Source organism: Coccidioides posadasii, chromosome 2 (assembly GCF_018416015.2).
Source record: "Coccidioides posadasii str. Silveira chromosome 2, complete sequence".
Lineage (NCBI taxonomy): Eukaryota > Fungi > Ascomycota > Eurotiomycetes > Onygenales > Onygenaceae > Coccidioides > Coccidioides posadasii.
In genome coordinates, this window is record NC_089408.1 from 6,132,404 (window position 1) to 6,151,367 (window position 18,964).

Here is an 18,964-nt window from a genome sequence, read left to right on the forward strand (position 1 = left end):
TGCGCAAGTGACCAACAAGGAAGAGCAAAGACGGCGGAAGCAAACAGAGCAAACAAACGCTGCGACCAGCCGATTGACGCAGCCAATTGACTATCAACACACAACGACCACCTCCCTATTGACCGAGAATGCAAGCTGTCTCCTAGAGACGAGCAGTTTTGGTACCTTCTAAGATAGCACTCTGGGGGAAAGAACATGCATCCGGCTCAATGCAGCGCTCCTCCGCCCGTTCACCTACCAAACAAAGGGTGGAAACATGGTCCGGTCCCGCACCTCTCACTATATTCCTCCGCAACTTGAAGCTCCTTCGATTAGACACCCGCTCTGGCTGGCCTAATATTACCCTAGAAACTCTCTCCGGATCGCAGAATACCCTTCGTCGAAGAATTCAGGCCGTGGAATGGTCTCTCTATCACCTGTTTCTGATATGGGACAAGAATGAGACACATACTGTATGCTACCTCTTCGCGCAGAGGCACTGAATCCTTACGGATGATGGAAGCAAGAGTAATGACAGTTCTGTAGAAGCTACAACCCTTTTTTCCGCCCCTTGAGCCGCTGCAGTCTGTCAACCTAAGAGCTGCGCTCTTCCGCATGCTCTCGGATTTAAAGAAGAATGGCGTTCTGGGGCGAGAAGCGATTCTCCGGAAGACCATGCTAGACGACTGCAAAAGCGAAAGATTTGAAGAAATTTTGGCTTCTTTCTCCACAGCCGTTTTGCGCAAATCTCTCCTCCCGAGCCAAGCTCGAAGCATTGCTATCGATCTAGCCACTGCTCAACAGTTAACGGCATGCGACCAAAGCAACATACTCCCGTTGATTCTTGCCTACCGCTCCTCCCTTAGCTCTACTATTAACGAAAGGAAGAGTCTTGGCTGCTTCTACGCAAATCTCAACCAACATCTCCACGCCAAAGCAGACGAGCTTTCGAAGCGCTCTCCCTCAGGAGCAAGGTCCTTGCTCGCTGCCGATAAAGTGGAGCATACACGACGCAATATTATTTCTGCATGGTACGGCAGTGGAGACTGGGCAAAGGCCATTTTGGATGGTGGGTTGCAGGTGGATTTGGACCCTCTTCTAGAACTGGACTTCTCTCGATTACGCTTGGTAGCGAAGACTGACGGTTTGGATTCTGTACGATCACGACGGTCTTCCGATCTTCTCGCAGACTTAGACAAACGCATTGCGCAGCAGAAATCAAAGTTACAAAAATGGCGAGAATTTAGACGGACGTTGACGGAGGATGAACCAGATGCTACAGGGACGGAAGCGCACAGCCAAAATCGCGTGTTGGCGTTCCGGGATCATCAAAAATTAACAGTGGCGTCTCTTGCACAGATAGGTCAAGTGGCTCAGAACCCAAATGCCCAAAATCCGGATTATAAGACTCTGTTGGCAGATTTCCATGAGTCGCTTGCCAAATTTACATTAGGCGCTAAGCTACCAGATAGACGGTGGAAGGTGGAGAGCCCCATACATCAAGATAGAGAGGAAGAAAGAGTTCACGATGGTGAAGAAGAGCGAGCGATGGCTTATAAGTCCGATCAAGCTCCTAGCCTGCAATTCCCTACCCGACTCAGAGAAATGGAACCCTCAGTAGGATCAATATCAGTCGGTCTTTCTAGGGATGTCTCGATGCAAAATGCTAGCCCTCCTATGGAGATGTCACCTGCACAAATAGCTGAAGCGGCCGCTTCCCAGAGCTACCAATCTCAAGAACCAAACCCACACGATCATACGCACGACATATCTGAACGAGCAGACCATAGTGCCTTCACTCTGGTTGAACGTACTCGACAATCAATGTCCCGACTTTCAGTTCCGGAAGCCCGTCCCCGGCAGTCCTTAGGGAAATCTAGAGTTTCAAGGCATTCACAATCTTTTCCCATCAACCAGTTCGAGACCCCTGACAATAAACAAAGACAAAAGCAAGGCCAAAGATCGGGTGCTACTACTCCAAGAGATGAACTATTCAGCGAAGATGCGGATTATGCCAGTGTGTTTAAGAGTCGGCCGAAGATTGCTACAAGCCCGGTCGGTTCTCCCATCGTGCATGTGCCGCTATATGCGGATGATAACGCGGCTGAGATATCAGATATGGAAGTTTGCGAGGTCGACAGTTATTTCCACCTTGACGCAGAGAATTCGCCTTCTCTAAGGAGAACGATGTACATGTGATGAAAATAATGATTGCGTTTTACATATTTATGACTTAATGTTAAAGGTAATCCATATAGTAGGTAGTTATAATAAATTTTATATGATATGCGCGCCACACTCCAAAGCTTCGCTAGAGAACATTTGGCAATTCCGCTCTTGGCACATAGTTCCGCCGTACGCCAAGAGCCGGAAAACTTCCGCCGTTCTCCAACTTCAATGCTATGATAATATCCAGGTTATATTATATAGGTGGTCATCATCATTATCTTCACTGTTTGTCACATTTGTAGGTCTATTTTCCTGAAGCTGTCTTGAGAGAGGAACGGAATAGGGCATACCATCCAGCGGGATATCATTGCTGTCTCTTGCCAGCGTGTGATCTATGCAGACAGCCAAACGTCACAGAATACTTTTTTAAACAAAATGAGATGCCTTATTCTCTGACTTTCGAAACGATATTTTTAACATCTCCAAGCATGCCAAGCAAACTTTCCTGCCACACAGATGAATCCTTTCCTAGTCCCCTACCGATTAAAACGAACTTGGATGCTACCACACAAGAAGGGTCTTGTTTTTCGGATTCTGTGATCTCAAATATGTCTCGAACACCCTGCACAATTTTAATATTGCCGTTGGTAAGGCGAATAATTGCTTTGAGGCGATGGGGGTCGAAGTCTAGAGAGCCGTCCTCTTGAGGCATATGAGACGACGACAGCGGGAGTTGGCGCTCCCATAGTACAGAACGCAGCCACTCATCGACAAGGGGAAGTTTCGACTCCGGTAAATCTGGTACTGCGAATGAAATGGTGGAGATGGTCTAGAACTGCAGGTTAGGAAAAATATGGAATGCGATTAACAGCGCGAGGGGACGGAACGCATACGGGGTCAAGCTGGCTCTGGCCCTTCTCACTAAAGTCAAAATTCGCGAGCTTATCATAGGCATGAAGTTCCAGGAGTGCTCCTTCAATTTGTGGTACTTTGCTATGGTCAGTGACATGGATTGTCGCTAAGCCATTGATTCCTCTAATGCGCCTTTTAACGTGCTCCAGCTCCTCAGCCGTAACAAGGTCACTCTTGTTCAAGATCACCACATCGGCATGTGAAATTTGTAAATGTGCGGTAGTTAGAACTGCACCACCTCGGTTCTCTTGAACTTCTTGAGGAGCCGGCTGGTCAAGAAGATGGCATATATTCTTTGCATCTACCAAGGTGACAATGCCGTCGAGGTAAATGGAGCTTCCGAGTCCATCATCAACCCAAAACAAGGGAGCTATATTCCCGGGATCGGCAAGCCCGGTGGTCTCTAACAGTATGTAGTCAAAGCTACCACGCCGGCTCATTAGGGATTCGATAGCAATAACGCCGGTGTCTCTACGGAACCACGTGAGATTTTTGAATTAGTTAGAATAACAACCATGGCAGACTGACCTCACTGAGCAGCATAAACAGCCGTTTGGCAACTCAAGCCATTCTTCGACTTGCTGGCCCTCTTGATTGACAGTTAGGGACTTCTCAATATCAGCAGCTAAAGAAGGGTCAGGAATGGTGAAGTGAATTCGCAGCCCGAAAACATACAATCCCCGAACTCTATATTCAACCCGTTAGCATAGAGCCGGGTTGTATCAGGGGATATCCCTAGGAAGGAATGTACGAGCCATTTAATATGACAGCAATCTTCTTCCCGTGCCTCTCATTCAGGATATAGTTTAAGAGCGTGGTTTTTCCAGCACCCAGGTAGCCTGCATGTCATTCTTTAGCATAATCCTCCGTAAAGCGGCTTTGTGGCTTGAATAAAAACAAAATTAATGACATAACGGCAATTGAGTACCTGTTACAATAGTAATTGGGACCCGTGGAAGATTGAGATCTGTGGGGGATTTTGGACGCTGCGATGTATCGGGTTCGATGGAAACCAGCTCCGGAGGGCCGTCTTCATCAAGTTCATTGATATCCATTTCAGCAGAACAGTCCAAACCAGCCAACACAAGACTATTATCACGTTATAAATTATTCCGCTTCTGCGCTCCGTGGGGAGATAAATCCTAACGCTGGCTGCACCTCTTCCCTCAGCGCAACGGTAGCAAAACTTGGCGCTGACATAAGAATTAACTTAACTTAATTAACCCGCTAGTTAAACTAACTAAGTTAACTAGTTAACTAGTTACTCCAAAAGTTTACTAGTTAGTTACCTTAATTAACCGCTGGTTAAACTCATTCTCCATGACATCCTCTCGGGGCATAATATGGAGAGACTGCATATCAGTTATATTAATATCGACCTGTGCAACTGTGCAATCACTTCCCCAAGCTCAACCAACCACACACTCTGCCGGCCTTAGGCAATCTGACATCCGGAGGCAGCGTCACTAGGCATTCAGAACTTTTTGAACTGCTTCATGAGAATCCATAATGACAGCGTTAGGAGCTTCTCCCTCAAGCTCTCCGCGTCTGCCCAGTCCACCTCCCTTCACCGAAGTGCAGATTGGTCCAAAATCTCCCACCGTGAGCGATAGTCCCCTTGCGGCATCGCCTGCGCAAGATGACGCTTCTACGCGGCGAATTCGCCCGGGCACCAAGGCCGTAGATATGGCCTCCGGGCCACCGCTGGTTCCGCTCTCACAAGTGTGTTGCCGGTTCAAATCTCTCGTTATAGGTTCGAGGGCTGACTATTGCTCGGCTCATAGCTCGACTCTCCTTTCCAACTCCAAGAACACCTCAAAGCTTCCTACCAAGACTACACTCGTCCACCCGGTTCCTCGACCGTGATCCCGATTAACCGCGCAACGGCAGAGCAGCTCGCCGAACCTCCAGAGGGCGTCGAACGTTCTCTTTGGCTTTACGAACTATGCCGTTTCCTCACTATGAAGGCGAATAATATCGTCATTGCCTTCTTCGCTGAAACTCCTCCCTGCTCGGTACAAACGTGTCCTGAAATGCGCGCCTCTGAATGGCAGTACCTCTGCGCAGTACATGATCCGCCTAAAGCGTGCTGCGCGATTGACTATTGCTGTCATACACTCGACTGGGCGACAAACATTCTCACATCGCCCAAATTCTTCCCGAGCAGATTGACCCTAGGGAGTGAGGCAGGAGGCGGCCCTCAGGCGAGCATGAGACATTTGACGAACATCTTTCGGAGGGTATATCGAATTTTCGCACACGCCTGGTTCCAGCATCGAGAGGTCTTTTGGCAAGTGGAGGGCCACGATGGACTCCATGTCTTTTTCAAAACCGTCTGCGACATGTACAATTTGCTCCCGGAGGATAACTATACTATTCCTGCTGAAGCAGAAGGGGAAGAACCGCGAACGAGCAAGCCGGATGAAGCGGGCCGAAAAATGACAATACTACGCAAAGAGGATAAACGCCAGCCTGAGTTAAGTTTAGATTCCGCTTCCTCCTTGGGAACTGGAGCAACGACAAGACGACATCGTCATTCGCCATCAACGGGTGCTGCTGTCAGCACGATCGCAGAGGCTGCTGAAGACGAAGATGGTTCTAAGACCACGGGGGATACCTCTGCTCTTGAGCCTACGGAAGAGACGGAGGAAGAGACAGATGTCGAACAACTCGACAATCTACAGAATGATACCCCGTCGACACCATCTGAACAATCTTCCGAAGCTGTCGCGACACCAGGGGAGGATGGGATAACATCATTGCCAGAGAAGCTAGGACAGGAAGAGCAAACTGAGATGACCGATACATCCAATAAACTCTCGCAACCCGGGGTCAATGCGGACACTGAGCCTACGGAGAATGGAACCTTACATGAACAGCCCAATAGGCCCGCACAAGAAGAAATACAGGCGCAAGAAGAGAACGAGGAACAAACCCAGGCCCCAGTGGCAGAACCACTGAAGGAATCTGAACCGGATTCGAAGCCCGAAAGCTCCCCCGAAAGGCCCTCTGACGACCTACCAGCCGAAGCTGCAACAAAAGATCAACCATCTCCAGATTCCAACACAGAAAATACCACTCAGGATCAACCAGAAGAAAAGAATAATACTTCCGCAGAAACAGAACCAGAGCCAGAATCTCATTCTGCAGATGAACCGCGACCTCCTCCTGAAAAGACCGAGGAGGTTGGGCAAGTTCAAAATGCCTAACATGCACATACGATGGCGCCCAGAACGGTGTTGGAAATAAGACTGCTATAATACCGTTATGATGAATCGGTCAACTGGGTTGCGCTTATTTTCGAAGTTCAAAATAATTTTATGTACCTTCTTAGTCCTAGTGTATAACTATTCTAATTCTAATTCTTTATTTTTATTTTTATTTTTATTTTTTTTTATTTTCTTAATTTCTGGAACAGGGGGAAAAGGCTTCCCTCATTCCCCCTTGAATGGAAAAATTGAAAGATTCATGGTCATTAAAGCACATATACCATTCCATTGATAACTGTTAAACCATAAACATGGGAGGGGGCATTACCACAGCTGGAACTCAGGAGACATTTAAAAAGAGGTCGCAAAATGCCCATAAGAAGGAAAACCTAAACACCTATCAAAAAACAAACCATATAACTGTTGCTCGTGAAAAACACAAAATCCTGGTGTTGAAATTCCCTTTCCCTTTTTTGTCCAACCCCCCTTTGTTATCAAACCGATGCTCCACAGCAGACATGGCCCACGGAAGCAAATGATCCGCCAGGACATGCTCAATAATCCCAGTCCGGAATCCTGATCCAAATCCCTTGCTAAACAATAAAAATGCATAGCATCTTTAAAAAAAAAAAAAAAAAGGTATGAAAGAAACTCCACCATGCTGATTTTGATACTGCGCTTCAACACTAACTTCGATATCATACTATCGTCGCCGAGGTAGAAATGTAAATAGCATGTAATTGTTTAAAACGGGCGAGAAAAAGGACGACAGCGTAAAGTAGACATCCACAAGCAACCCATATATATGAGTGCACTATCTTCGGAGTACAAAATTGCCGGCGTTTGCAAAAAGATGTGAAAAAGATTTGAGATATTCATGATCCCGATGTATATGCCGGGTTTAATGGTAAATTCGATGTGAATAAATCGTTAGCAGGAAGTGCGTCGGAAGAAGATAGCTCGTTAATACAGAGAGACGAAGGTATGTTTAAAACTTGGTCATTGTTGGATGACCTTGCTTGTTGGAGCAAAGACGCCCTGAAGGCGGGGCTGATGGGCAATTGCGACGTGAGGAGACTGTCGTGGGAGGAAGAGTACCGCTTGGAATATCGTCTAATGTCGTCAATGCACGGATTGATAGGTAAATTCGATGTGAAAAGGTCATCGGAAGGTATCGAGGGGGTATCAAGGTGTATCGCAGAAATACTGTCTTTATCCACGAAAGATATGCGGGTGGCGAGCCTGTGAGTCGACAGCCCCAGGTCTGCCTTCGCAGTCGAATACGCCGTAAAAGCCGGGTTAATGGGTAGCTTTGACAAAAGCAAATTGTTGAAGTCTGATGCGTACAATACTTGTGTGGTAGCTTTGTGACAAGCAGCACTGCTCAAATCCCCACTATCAGCAGTGGCTTCTTCACTGCTAGAAGTTGCCCCCGCTGGGTATGTCTCAGAAAGTAGGTCAGGGTCAGAATATACTCGTCGCGCCTTGGTTTTCCCGTTGCTTAGAATGAAAGGGTTTTCGAAAGAATATGGAATATGTCCCCCAACACCGGTAAGCACTTCCGGAAGTTCCTTCGTTTCAGAGACGATTATTTTGGGACAAGTAGCCTGGCTTCCAGGTTCCAGTGAATCCAACTGCGTTTCCTGCTGAATTGGAAAGACACCCGTGTTCAAAACAGGTTGGCAGGAAAAAGGATTCCTAGAATTATTTGGGTCTAGTTCACATTGCGTGAAGTCTTCAAGGATAGGGTGGTTGTCAGTGGGCTCCACTGATAGGCTGGCTTCCTCTGGGCAGGACAGATCACCGACAGGAAAACGCAAGACGTGGTCATCTAGTACTTCATCTTGCAACCTCGTGGTGTCATACTGTGTCGAATTCGCGCTTGTTCGACGCGTTGTTGTCAGGTGGAGCGCCACATTGCTGTGCATATCACTGTCCAGGCTCCGGTTAGAATTGGGCAAACTGTGGATATGGATGCTGTCAGCTGATTGCTCCCAAAAGCCATCCGGCTGGTGATTATGATGGCAAACATCTGAATCCGCAACGTCACATCTCTGGGTAGTGATGAAATTGCCAGAATCCTGTTCAGGGTACTCTAAGAACTTTTCCAGAGCGTGGTTAGGCAGATCCTGTGGAAATAGTGTCAACAATTCCTTGGCAGAAAGACGATTCTGGGGCCTTGGGTTCAGACAAATATGGACTATGTTTCGGAAATAATCAGGTATCTTTAAATCACCTGGGATATTCAAGGGACGAGGCTGCGCTCCAGGCTCATCTTCTTCCATAGCCATGGCCCAGAGGGTCATGCCTAGTTGGAAGAGATCCGATTTCACGCCAATATACATTGATATTCTTTGCTTGCTTTCAATCTTTTTGGTGAATTCTGGAGGTTCCCAGCCAATCGGGCATCCGCGCCGATTGATATCAATGATTTTGGCATCATCATTTGCATCAACAACCACATTTGACACTGTGAAATCTCCTTGAACAAACCCAGCTTCATGGATATCGGCAAGGCCCTTGATAATTTGTCGAGCCCAGCGCTCTCGCCGAATCCATTCTATCTTGCCTTTGTAGTCAAAGAATAAGTCGGCCAATGAGCCCTGGGATGCGAAGTCAAGCAGAAGCCCTTTGACCACCGTCACAGAATCATCCACTAAGATGCCTTTAAACTTGATCACACAATCAGAATCTAGTAAAGCATGCAAAGCGTTGATCTCATATAAAAATTCTTCAACCGTATCTGGACCGGTTATCTCTTTTTTGACGTAGTTTTCTCCATTCAGCTTCACATGGTAGACGAAACCAGACAGATGGCTATGAAAAGCGATGTGACTTTCCGGGATTAGTGGCGGACTTAGATGGGCAATGCTTGAAATTGGCGGATAGGGAATAACCTCGTTGATATCTTCGGTGACATGAACATGCAAACGTCCCTCATGGGTCTGCAATTTTAGATTCGTCACGGTATCATAGAATTCGATCTCGTCAATAGAATCCCTGATGGCTTCGTATATTCGGGCATTTTTGTCGCGGTGGAAACGTAGTTCCTTGAGATCCTGTTCGAGAGAGTCTAGCTCCGCGTCCCGATAATCACAGGTCACAGTCACTCTCCGCCAGCGGTTAGGAGCTTCCGCATAGGTGATGAAAAATTTTTCGCGGTCCGACCTGTCCCGAAAGCGCAAACTCAAGTTCAAAATCCATTTTTTGTCCAATTCCAATTGCAACACGTGCTCAAAGTCTTCTCCATAGCCAGATGCAGTATCGGCATAAGTTGGGGTGTCGCAATTGTCGAGAATAGGAGAACAGTTCCTGAAACTTGCGCGAGTGGTAAGGCAGGAATTATCGTCCCAAGAGAAGTCTGGCGCCGAAGACCGAGGAGCGGAAAGAGCGCGTGAAGATCTCGTTCGAACGGAGCTGAGCGGCCTGCGATAGTCGGCAGAAATAGCGCGGCGGTGACTCTTTTCAGTTTTTTCGCTGAGGGTCAAAAGCTCTCTACGTTCAGCTTTTTGGGTCTCCAAATCCCCTTCTGCAGCAAAACTAAGGTTTACGTTATTCACAGATCGTCTCTGAGGAGGAGATATGCCATATTTGTCATCGCTATTGTCTTTAATATCGCTACTCTCGTGGTCGGGCCGCTTGACAGGCCGACGCGGTTCAATGGGTGGTGGTGGCGCGGCAAGAGGGAGAGGGAGAGGAGGCGGCACGGGAGAGGGAGGTCTGGGGGCGGGAGCGTTCTGCGGGCCTTTGCTTTCCTTTGCCAGCCATTTTCGCAAACCCAATCGATGCAGGAAGCTCTGTTTAATAGGGGCGGATTTCTTGAGGTTAGGCATGGGTAATATGGGGTCCAGAAACGGGCCGGAAGTGTCCGCAATTGAGATGGCCATGCAGCACGACTTGACACGAGCTCTGGCTCGACCGCCGCGTTACAACTGACCAGGACGACAACCGGCTCAAGACGGTCGGGACGTCCATATGAAAAGAAGTGTAATGAGGGGGCCAATCGAATCCGGATCACCTCTCCCTGCGAGCGTGCGAAAGGCGTTTCGGGGAGGGGACAGCAACGAGGTGAAGGTTGAGAACTGGGAGTCGCTGCTGTCGATTAGCCTATTTAAATAGCTTCCAGGTGCATTGGGTTTCGCGGACGCTGAGAGGGGTATTGCTCTTCCTTTGGTGTAACACGATCACGCAAACAGGCAGTAGGAGTACGAGCGTGTAGGCGAAAGTGTTCCTCGCTAAGCACCGACGTCGGTTGATATCGCCCACCCAGGATGGCAGCACCAGAAAACGGGAATGTAGAAACAAGATAGCAGCAAGGCAATCGAATAGATTTGCTTCTCTAGATCAAGTGGGCATCAATGGAAAGAAATGAGGAGGAGCTTTCACTTGGTGCGGGACGGGGAGGCCGTGGTGACGCTGCGTTGTTCTCTTTGATTCTGTTGGCGGATAGGTTGAGGGTAGATAGTACATTCTATTGCAGTACTTGCTTTCTTCAATGTAACTTTGGCGGCAAGGAATTGGCCTGCTGAGTCGAGCGGCAGCGTGAAGAGCGAGAAAATCAGCACCAGAATGAGGCTGATGGGCGGTGGTGATGATCGGCTTTTCAGGAAAATAGCCTGGGATGAAAATTTCGAGGCCTTTTTTTTTTCACCAAGGTCTCACCGCCAACGGAAAAATTCCTCAATAATAAGATCGCAATTTCGTCAAATAAACAAACAGTAATAAGGTCTCAAACTAGGGTGCCAGATAATGATTTATTCGGTCCAGAGCCGCGATTTGTCGAGAGAAACATGCCGGACCCTACATACAAAGAACCTCGCTCGAATAACCGTCCGTCTCTCAACAGCAATAAAGGCGACGCCAGGGGAGAAACACCCCTTGTAGGCCTGCCCCCGGACACACTGCAAAGTGAAGCAACTCTCCCTGCGTGATTTTTCTAGAAATTCCCGACGAGGCCTTCCCGCTCTCCAAGGCCTCCCAGGATATAAAAACCTCTTGCATCGCCGATTTGTTGGATGCAGAAACTCTAGTGATCTCATATCGGGACCCATGGGTTGGCTTCCATGGTCGTACTGTGGTTCTCTCGCTCTCCAGACCCAGACTTTGCAGCGGTTCCCATTTTCATTTAAGCCCACGCCCGGGATAATGCACAGTGGAGACACTCGCCGACATTCCTAGTTACATGTCCGCTGCACTGAGTACAGATCCAGGTTCCCCCCCTCTCTACCCTGATTTGCCCGGCTTTCTCAACTCGAAATATCCCAGCAAGGAAATATCATTCGAAGAGCGTTTCCCGTTATCTGTTGGGCATTCGCATTGGTAAGGCGTCCGCAGCCCTCCACTGCCTTACATACACACACCCAGGCATCTGCATTTTCTGCATTAGTCGGAGTTTGTTCGCAAGCCCTGTTTGTTTGCTGTCAACTTAGGTCACTTTAGGGCAAAGCGTGCTCAGCACCGATCACGTTCAATGCCAGCAGGCTGCGCTGGCTCCAATTGACGAACGCATATAGTACTAAGCTACCGACGCGGTACTCTTCCGAGCCTCCTTCTCCTCCTTTCATTCCGTCATCGTTGCCATCTCGTGTGCAATTTTGCCTTCTGCGGATTCTTCTGGGATTTCGGTGTGTAGAGTCAGATCAATAAATCCTGACAGGTGGCCCTGTTTTAGAGATGGTTACCCTGCTTCGTCTCATCTTCATCCTTTTTAAAACACCCATGAGACCCCTTGACTCCTCCATGTCAATCATTCACATGCGCTTTAGCCGACTTAAATTTCTTCATCGCCATCCTGTAGTTCAAAGACCATTGGATGGAAAGCGAAGGATATCCCATGGAACCCCAAATCCCAGATGTGGCTATCACAGGTTGGAACAAAGCCATACATCAAAAAAGGACATCAAGCTCGGGCCCATCCAAAAGAATTTGTAGAAAATAAATCTTTAACTTGAGCGTTTTGGAGGCTGGACGCCAATTCGCAGGGATATTTTTCACGGTATCCCGTCCAACTGAAAATCCCGGAGCCGGTCAATTGCGGCTTTGCGTCTCCCCGTTCTTGGTATGCACACACTGTTCGAGTGTCTGTACGTCCCCAACATGCATGCACTTCAGTCTCTACATCAATGCACCTCGCTGCATGCACTCTGCCTGTGCCCCAGACTTTGTTCTTCAATCAGATCATCTCTTCGTAGACAAAATAATCACTAAGGTAATATACAAGGATGCCAAAGCTTGCTAGTAAACAAACAATGCCCCAAAAAAACAGTAATAAGCCAAAAAAGCGCAGCCCAGTGAACGAGTGGAGTGTCTTTAGAGTTTTTTTTTCTCGGCCCTATGGAAGCGTACGATTCTTCCACTGCATACGCCCGACATCATCACCTGAGGCGGCAAGGGAGCAGAAAGTACAGAATAAGAAAATACAAAAAGAATACCAAAAATCTATCCATCATGCAAACAGCATAAAGTCCAAGGCTGTGCAGTTCTTTTCGCAGGAAAAAGGGGGGACAAGCATCACAACACGGGTGTGGGTACTGTACATACATATGATCAATTGCCCACACTATACAAAAAGAAAACAGAAAAACTCCAGAGCATGCAAAAGAGATGGGAGAGATGCATGTGTATATGCTGGTTAGACAACAAATAGGAAGATTTTGTCTAGCATGGATATGCGCGAAAGCCAGGGAAATCATTAGGATGACAACAGAGCCCCAGTGTAACTGTAAACAGATTAGACGTCACTGCATACTGCTGTCAATGTGGCATTCATTCATTTAATTTCATCAGCTTTCTCCGAATCGCTCAGCTGAGCTTGCCATACGTTGTTGGCTCTCTTGGAATCAAGATCCTTGAAGACGAGGTCAAAGACTTCGGAGTACCAGCTAACAGCATGTCCATCGATTCCTTCCTTGATATTCTATATTTCATTCAACGGAACTCGGTTAGCTTGTTAACTGACTTTAAGGTTGATAATGATTATTGAGGGAAGAATACCTGTGGGAGTTCAAGCCAATCGGAGATATTATCCGAAGGGAAAATGATAGTTTTGGCTCCTGCACGGCGGGCGGCGACAGTCTTTTCTCTGAGTCCACCAATCCGGAGAACTTTACCTGTAACAGTAAGCTCTCCCGTCATGGCAATAGTCGGATCGATGGGCTGATCGAGGGCTAGAGATAACAATGAGGTGGCCATGGTTATTCCGGCGGACGGGCCTGGAAGGCGAAGTCAGTCAGCAAACCTCTTAATTGGAAAAAGGTGCAACCTCAAGGTGGCAGAGACATACCGTCTTTCTGAACTGCACCTTCGGGGCAATGTAGGTGGAGTCTGGCCTTCTCGAAAAATTTGTTCCCTGGGAAGTCCTTGGCTACAACAGACTTGGCGAAAGAGTACGCAATAACAGTCGATTCCTTCATAACAGTCATGAGATTACCCGTCTGTTCAAATCCCGGTTGCGACGATGGTGTCAGGGCAGACTGCAAGATCGTTTCGACATAAAGTGCTGCACCGCCCATACTCGTCCACGCCAAACCCATGGCGACACCAGGGGGAGTGACCTCATAGAGTCGATCGGAGGTGAAGACTGGTGGGCCGACATAATCCTTCAGGTTATCCTTCGTGATGACCACATGAACATCATCCGGGACATTTGCTGGAAGTAAGGGAGTCTCCCGATTCAAGTCCTCTGCTTCCTTTCCATTCTTCACGGCCTCCTGTGCTGCCCTAACTTCTTCTCTCACCACATCCTCTTCCGTAGGTTCCTCTTCGCGCAGATTTTGAATAATCTTCAAGGCTGCCTTTCTGTAGACCTTTTCGATCTGCTTTTTCAAGTTCCGAACTCCACTTTCTCTGCAGTAAGACTTGATAAGCTCCTCAATGGCATTCTTGTCCAGCTTCACATCAACTTCCTTCAGTCCGCTTAATTCCTTTGCAGCAGGAGCGAGATAACGTTCAGCAATCGCCATCTTTTCATCGGCAACGTACCCAGATAGTTCGATAATCTCCATACGATCCAGCAAAGGCCGTGGAATGGTGTCCGTCATATTTGCTGTGCAAACAAAGAGGACCTTCGATAGGTCCACGGGAACATCCATGTAGTGGTCCAAGAAAGACGAGTTCTGCTCCGGATCCAGAAGTTCAAGCAGCGCCGAAGACGGATCACCTTGGTGTCCACGGCCAATCTTATCGACCTCATCGATAAGAATGAGCGGGTTCTCTGTCTGACACTTTTTAAGGGCCTGAATGATACGTCCAGGCAAGGCACCCACATAGGTTCGTCGGTGACCTTTGATCTCAGCTACATCCGTCAGGCCGCCAACGCTAAATCGATAGTATTGTCTGTTGAGGGCACGAGCAATAGATTTGCCGATGCTGGTCTTACCCACACCAGGTGGACCAACGAAGCAGAGGATTTTGCCCTCCACAGTTCCACGAAGCTTCCCTACTGCGATAAATTCCAAGATGCGATCTTTGACATCTTTGAGGCCGTAGTGGTCTTCATCCAAGACCGTCATCGCATTTTTAATCCCAAAGTTCTCGGCGCTTCGTTTACCCCATGGGATCTGTGTTATCCAGTCAAGATAGTTTCGAGTTACGTTGAATTCAGACGCAGCCGGCTCCAGGTGCGCAAGCTTGTTCAACTCCTCATCGAATACTTTCTTGACAGCTTCCGGCATCGCCAACTTTTCTGCTTTCTCCTTGAACTTCTCGACTAGCTTGTCCTTTCCGTCGGACTCAATGCCAAGTTCTCTCCTAATACCTTTCATTTGCTCCATCAGCCAGTACTCTCGCTGTCGTTTTTGGATCTTGGCCTCGACATCTTTGGAGATCTTCGATTGTAGCTGAGCGTTCATAAGTTCCTTCTTGAGTACCACAAGAGCTTTAGATAAGCGCTCTTCAACGTTCATCGTTTCCAGGACGTCCTGTAGCTCTTTAATTTCACCAGCAGAAACAGCTGCGGCAAAATCGGCGAGTTTAGCTGGTTCCTCGATCACATTCCCAGCGGATTGGCTCATAGAAAAGGTGGATATTTGATCGCGGAATAATGGATTCAAATTCGCTACGTCCTTGAAGACGTTGACTATTTCGCTCGTGACAGCACGGATAACGGGACTCTTCTTATCGACAGGCTCTTCCGCAAGGTTGTCAACGTTAACTATGCTAACCGGGTACTTGTGTAGAAATGATGTTGGCTCGTAGTTAAGGACATCCTTCGGCGCCTGCTCCATCGTAGCCTCTTCGAAGCTGGCGACAACATCCCCTTGTTTATCCAGCGGTGCCTCCTTTTGAGCTTGTGACTCGGGTTCCTCCTTGGCTGCTTTCTCTTGTGGCGGTAGCAGCGAAGACATCTTGATCCTGCGGTGGGGATATAGAACTGCTGTCAAGCCATTCTCATCGCCATGAACCGGAAATGCACTTGTTATTTGCGCAAAAACTCCGACGTTATGAACATCGTCCATACTCTCGATAATGTCCTTGTCCGCATTTTCATCTTTGAACAGAAATGCACCGACATATGGTTGACCTCGCTTCATCATCTCTTGGACTGCTGCAACAACGTTGGGGTCTTTGATTGTGATTGCCTTGTAGAATCCAGGAAACAACGGCCTCCGCGCTATCGGAATCGCCATCACCTGCGGATATACATCGGGAATTGAGGGTTTGGAGAGCGCGCGCTCCGCTGCACTCTTTCTCCCTCTCTTTCCTCCCCCTTCTCCACTCCCGGATGAGCCCGCACTGCCTCCCGCACCGCCTCTCGCACCAGCGCCACTCGGCCGTGACTCCGCTGGTCCGCCCGACGGTGGTATAGGTGCAGGGTTGTCTGACGACCTCCCATCCTTTCCAGAATCTTCGGGCTTGGGCAGCTCTTCACGGTCAACGTCCGTTTCAGTTCCTTCTTCGCGCTCTTTCTTCTGTTGTGAAGATGTCGGCTTTTCTTTTCGTCTGGTTGGGCTCGAAGAGAAAGAATGTGCAAGTGAGGGAAAAGATCTCGAGGCAATCGCCGCGCGGAACTCTGATGATACAGGGACGTTAAGCCTAACCGGAGCAAGGTGGGATCTACATAGTATATTTCGAGGTGTTTTGCGGAACGCAGCCCTCCAGGGGAGGCTTGAACTTCGAAGCATGCTCCCAGCTGGGGATCTGATAAAAGCTCGGCGGGACGGGGTGTAGGTGGCCTAGATGAGAAATCCCCTCAAAAAACAGGCGAGCTCTCACAGGGAGGAATTCAACAACAGTGTCAGAAGAACGAGGAGAAGGCAATTCCGTCGCGTTGGAGTTGCTGCCGTCGAGAACGATGAATCAACGGAGGTGAAGCTCAACCCGGCGCGGCGGCCTCGGCGAAACACTTTTCCCGATGAAACTTTTGCCTTCATGGAATCTTCACGATGGATGTAGATCAAGGCCGCCTTCAGCTTTTTTTTTCTCCCTTCTCTCGTCTTCTCACCCGTCACCTCGTCGCATATTTGTTTTATACCCAGTTACAGTCTGATATATACGTATTATCCGTGATCTATTACTTGCGATAAGTGGTGTGGTTCGAGCCATGCCGATGGCGGCCACATTCCCTTCACAACTTCTCCGTTCGTCTCGATGCTGCGCAAACCAATGCACGGGAATCTCCCGGCAAATACAATCGCGATCGTTTCATTGTGCCAGCAAATCATGTTATGAACGCAAATCATATATCCAATCACCGAGAAAGCGCTCTAATAGCCATGCAAGGGTAAAGTCGGCCAACCATATTTACCACATTTGAGCTTGTATACTGATTGGGGACATGGCTAGTCCTTTCATTCATCTGCTCCTGCCCAGGCGACCGTCAAAGATCCTTATAATGTCCTTGGGGTGAACAAAAATGCCTCCGCCTCCGATATCAAACGTGCGTACTACGGGCTAGCTAAAAAGTACCATCCCGATACAAACAAGGACCCCAGTGCCAAAGACAAGTTTGCGGAGGCCCAGTCCGCCTACGAAATGTTGTCGGACCCAGAGAAAAAGAAGGCTTATGACCAATTCGGAGCGCGAGCATTTGATCAGAATGGCGGCTTTAATCCTCACGCTGCTGGCGGCGGCCCGTTCGGAGGTGCCTCGGCCGGCGGCTTCCATGGCTTCGGTGGATTTGGCGGCGAGGTTAACTTTGAGGACCTCTTTGCGCATGCGTTTGGCGGCGCAGGCCGGCGTCGAACTTCAAGAGGTTCACCGTTCCAGTCAACCGTGCTTGTCGGTGAAGATATCGAAGTTCAAACGAACGTTTCGTTCATGGATGCGGCAAAAGGAACCAAAAAAGATATTTTTATCACCCCTCTGGTCAAGTGCAATTCTTGTCAAGGAGAGGGTTTAAAACCCGGAAGAAAGAGATCACAATGCTCCGCCTGTGGAGGATCAGGAACAACGGTCCATATTATGGGCGGGTTCCAAATGGCGAGTACCTGCGGAGCCTGTGATGGCACAGGTAGCTCGATTCCTAGAGGCGCTGAGTGCTCAAGCTGCCATGGAAACGGAGTCGTTAGAGAACGACGCACCGTTCAAGTTGATATCCCCGGGGGTGTGGAAGATGGCATGAGATTGCGGATCGCTGGAGAAGGTGACGTGCCACCTGGAGAGCCTGGCACCCGTAAACAACGAGGCGACCTGTTTGTTTTCATCAGGGTTGCTCCTGACCAAAGGTTCAGCCGATCCGGTGCCGACGTCCTTTATACTGCGTCAATCCCATTGACGACAGCCCTGCTGGGTGGTGAGGTCACTGTTCCAACGCTTGACGGCGAAGTCAAGGTGAAAGTGGCCACCGGAACTGGTACTGGTGACCAGATCACTCTATCTGGAATGGGAATGCGGAAACTGGGTGGCCGCCGCGGAGGAAATGGTGACCTCAAGGTTCAGTTCAAGGTCGCGATGCCGAAGTATCTCACTGCAAATCAACGGACCATCCTGGAGGTCCTCGCCGATGAGATGGGTGATAAAACCGCTAAGAGGGTCATGAACGTGAAAGACGACAGGTAATCAACCATGTCGAAGCTAGTGTTCTCTGTTCTCCGGCTGACACTAGCTTTCCTAGATTCGCTTCCAGCCCCGATTCAAAGTCCGAAAAGTCGGCTGATCCTCACAAGGGCGAGGGTTTCCTTAAAGCTGCTTGGCACAAATTAATGAACCAGCACCATAAGCCAACCGATTCAAGCACCGAGGGCAAGTCCGACGCCAGTCAAAAGAAGGGCTCGAACCAGGACAACTCTGATAATCACGACGAGTCCAAGAAGGCTTCGGGCTCCGGTTAAATCAATACTACCCGAGCCTCTTTTTTGATTTTGCTTTTGCTTTTGCTCATAGCGTTCTTGCATTGCTTGAGTTTCTTCCATGTATATTCTGCTGAAAAAGCCCGTTTCCCTTTTTGGATCTGCATACCGGGAATACATACATTCATGGTTTAACTTATAGATTCAGGGATTTCCTTCCGCTGTATTATTATTTGGCAAGCTCATCTCCACTTGCTCTGAGGTTGAATTAATGTTCAGGTGTTTCGCATTGATCCTTGCAGCGGTGCATGCGCTTATGTATGGTAGCCGAATAGTGCCTTTGGAAAAGAGGATTTAATTTGGAAAAAAAAAAAAAAAAAAAAAAAAAAAAAAATTATTGATTCATCAGACTTGCAGGGCGACAAGGCAACAGGAGTAAATTTTAATGTTGTAAAAACTTGCAGAATG

General features: G+C 48.4%; 6 protein-coding genes across 6 annotated transcripts; 3 read left to right on the forward strand and 3 right to left on the reverse strand.

The window, feature by feature from the left end:
• Positions 1-123: 123 nt before the first annotated feature.
• On the forward strand, positions 124-2,178 carry D8B26_004442 (uncharacterized protein; the record flags this gene model as incomplete). The annotated part of the gene is made up of 2 exons (XM_003064971.2): positions 124-452; positions 526-2,178. The coding sequence occupies exons 1-2, from the start codon at positions 210-212 to the stop codon at positions 2,176-2,178; spliced, it is 1,896 nt and encodes a 631-aa protein (XP_003065017.2). The 5' UTR covers positions 124-209.
• Positions 2,179-2,428: 250 nt separating this feature from the next.
• D8B26_004443 (uncharacterized protein) lies at positions 2,429-4,115 on the reverse strand (the record flags this gene model as incomplete). Its single annotated transcript, XM_066124487.1, has 5 exons — positions 2,429-2,977; positions 3,042-3,531; positions 3,589-3,747; positions 3,812-3,899; positions 3,989-4,115. The coding sequence occupies 5 exons, from the start codon at positions 4,113-4,115 to the stop codon at positions 2,594-2,596; spliced, it is 1,248 nt and encodes a 415-aa protein (XP_065980568.1). The 3' UTR covers positions 2,429-2,593.
• A 274-nt stretch (positions 4,116-4,389) lies between these two features.
• D8B26_004444 (uncharacterized protein) lies at positions 4,390-6,456 on the forward strand. Its single transcript, XM_003064973.2, has 2 exons — positions 4,390-4,782; positions 4,845-6,456. Exons 1-2 carry the CDS (start codon positions 4,570-4,572, stop codon positions 6,267-6,269), a joined length of 1,638 nt encoding a protein of 545 aa, XP_003065019.2. The 5' UTR covers positions 4,390-4,569; the 3' UTR covers positions 6,270-6,456.
• Positions 6,457-7,144: 688 nt separating this feature from the next.
• On the reverse strand, positions 7,145-10,195 carry D8B26_004445 (uncharacterized protein; the record flags this gene model as incomplete). The annotated part of the gene is made up of 1 exon (XM_003064974.2): positions 7,145-10,195. The coding sequence occupies exon 1, from the start codon at positions 10,154-10,156 to the stop codon at positions 7,145-7,147; it is 3,012 nt and encodes a 1,003-aa protein (XP_003065020.1). The 5' UTR covers positions 10,157-10,195.
• A 2,653-nt stretch (positions 10,196-12,848) lies between these two features.
• PIM1 (ATP-dependent Lon protease pim1) lies at positions 12,849-16,531 on the reverse strand. The gene is made up of 3 exons (XM_003064975.2): positions 13,552-16,531; positions 13,263-13,480; positions 12,849-13,185 (listed from the first exon to the last, which is right to left on the reverse strand). The coding sequence occupies exons 1-3, from the start codon at positions 16,388-16,390 to the stop codon at positions 13,039-13,041; spliced, it is 3,204 nt and encodes a 1,067-aa protein (XP_003065021.2). The 5' UTR covers positions 16,391-16,531; the 3' UTR covers positions 12,849-13,038.
• Positions 16,532-16,680: 149 nt separating this feature from the next.
• On the forward strand, positions 16,681-18,895 carry D8B26_004447 (uncharacterized protein). The gene is made up of 3 exons (XM_003064976.2): positions 16,681-16,989; positions 17,052-18,262; positions 18,322-18,895. The coding sequence occupies exons 1-3, from the start codon at positions 16,810-16,812 to the stop codon at positions 18,536-18,538; spliced, it is 1,608 nt and encodes a 535-aa protein (XP_003065022.1). The 5' UTR covers positions 16,681-16,809; the 3' UTR covers positions 18,539-18,895.
• The last annotated feature ends 69 nt before the right edge of the window (positions 18,896-18,964 follow it).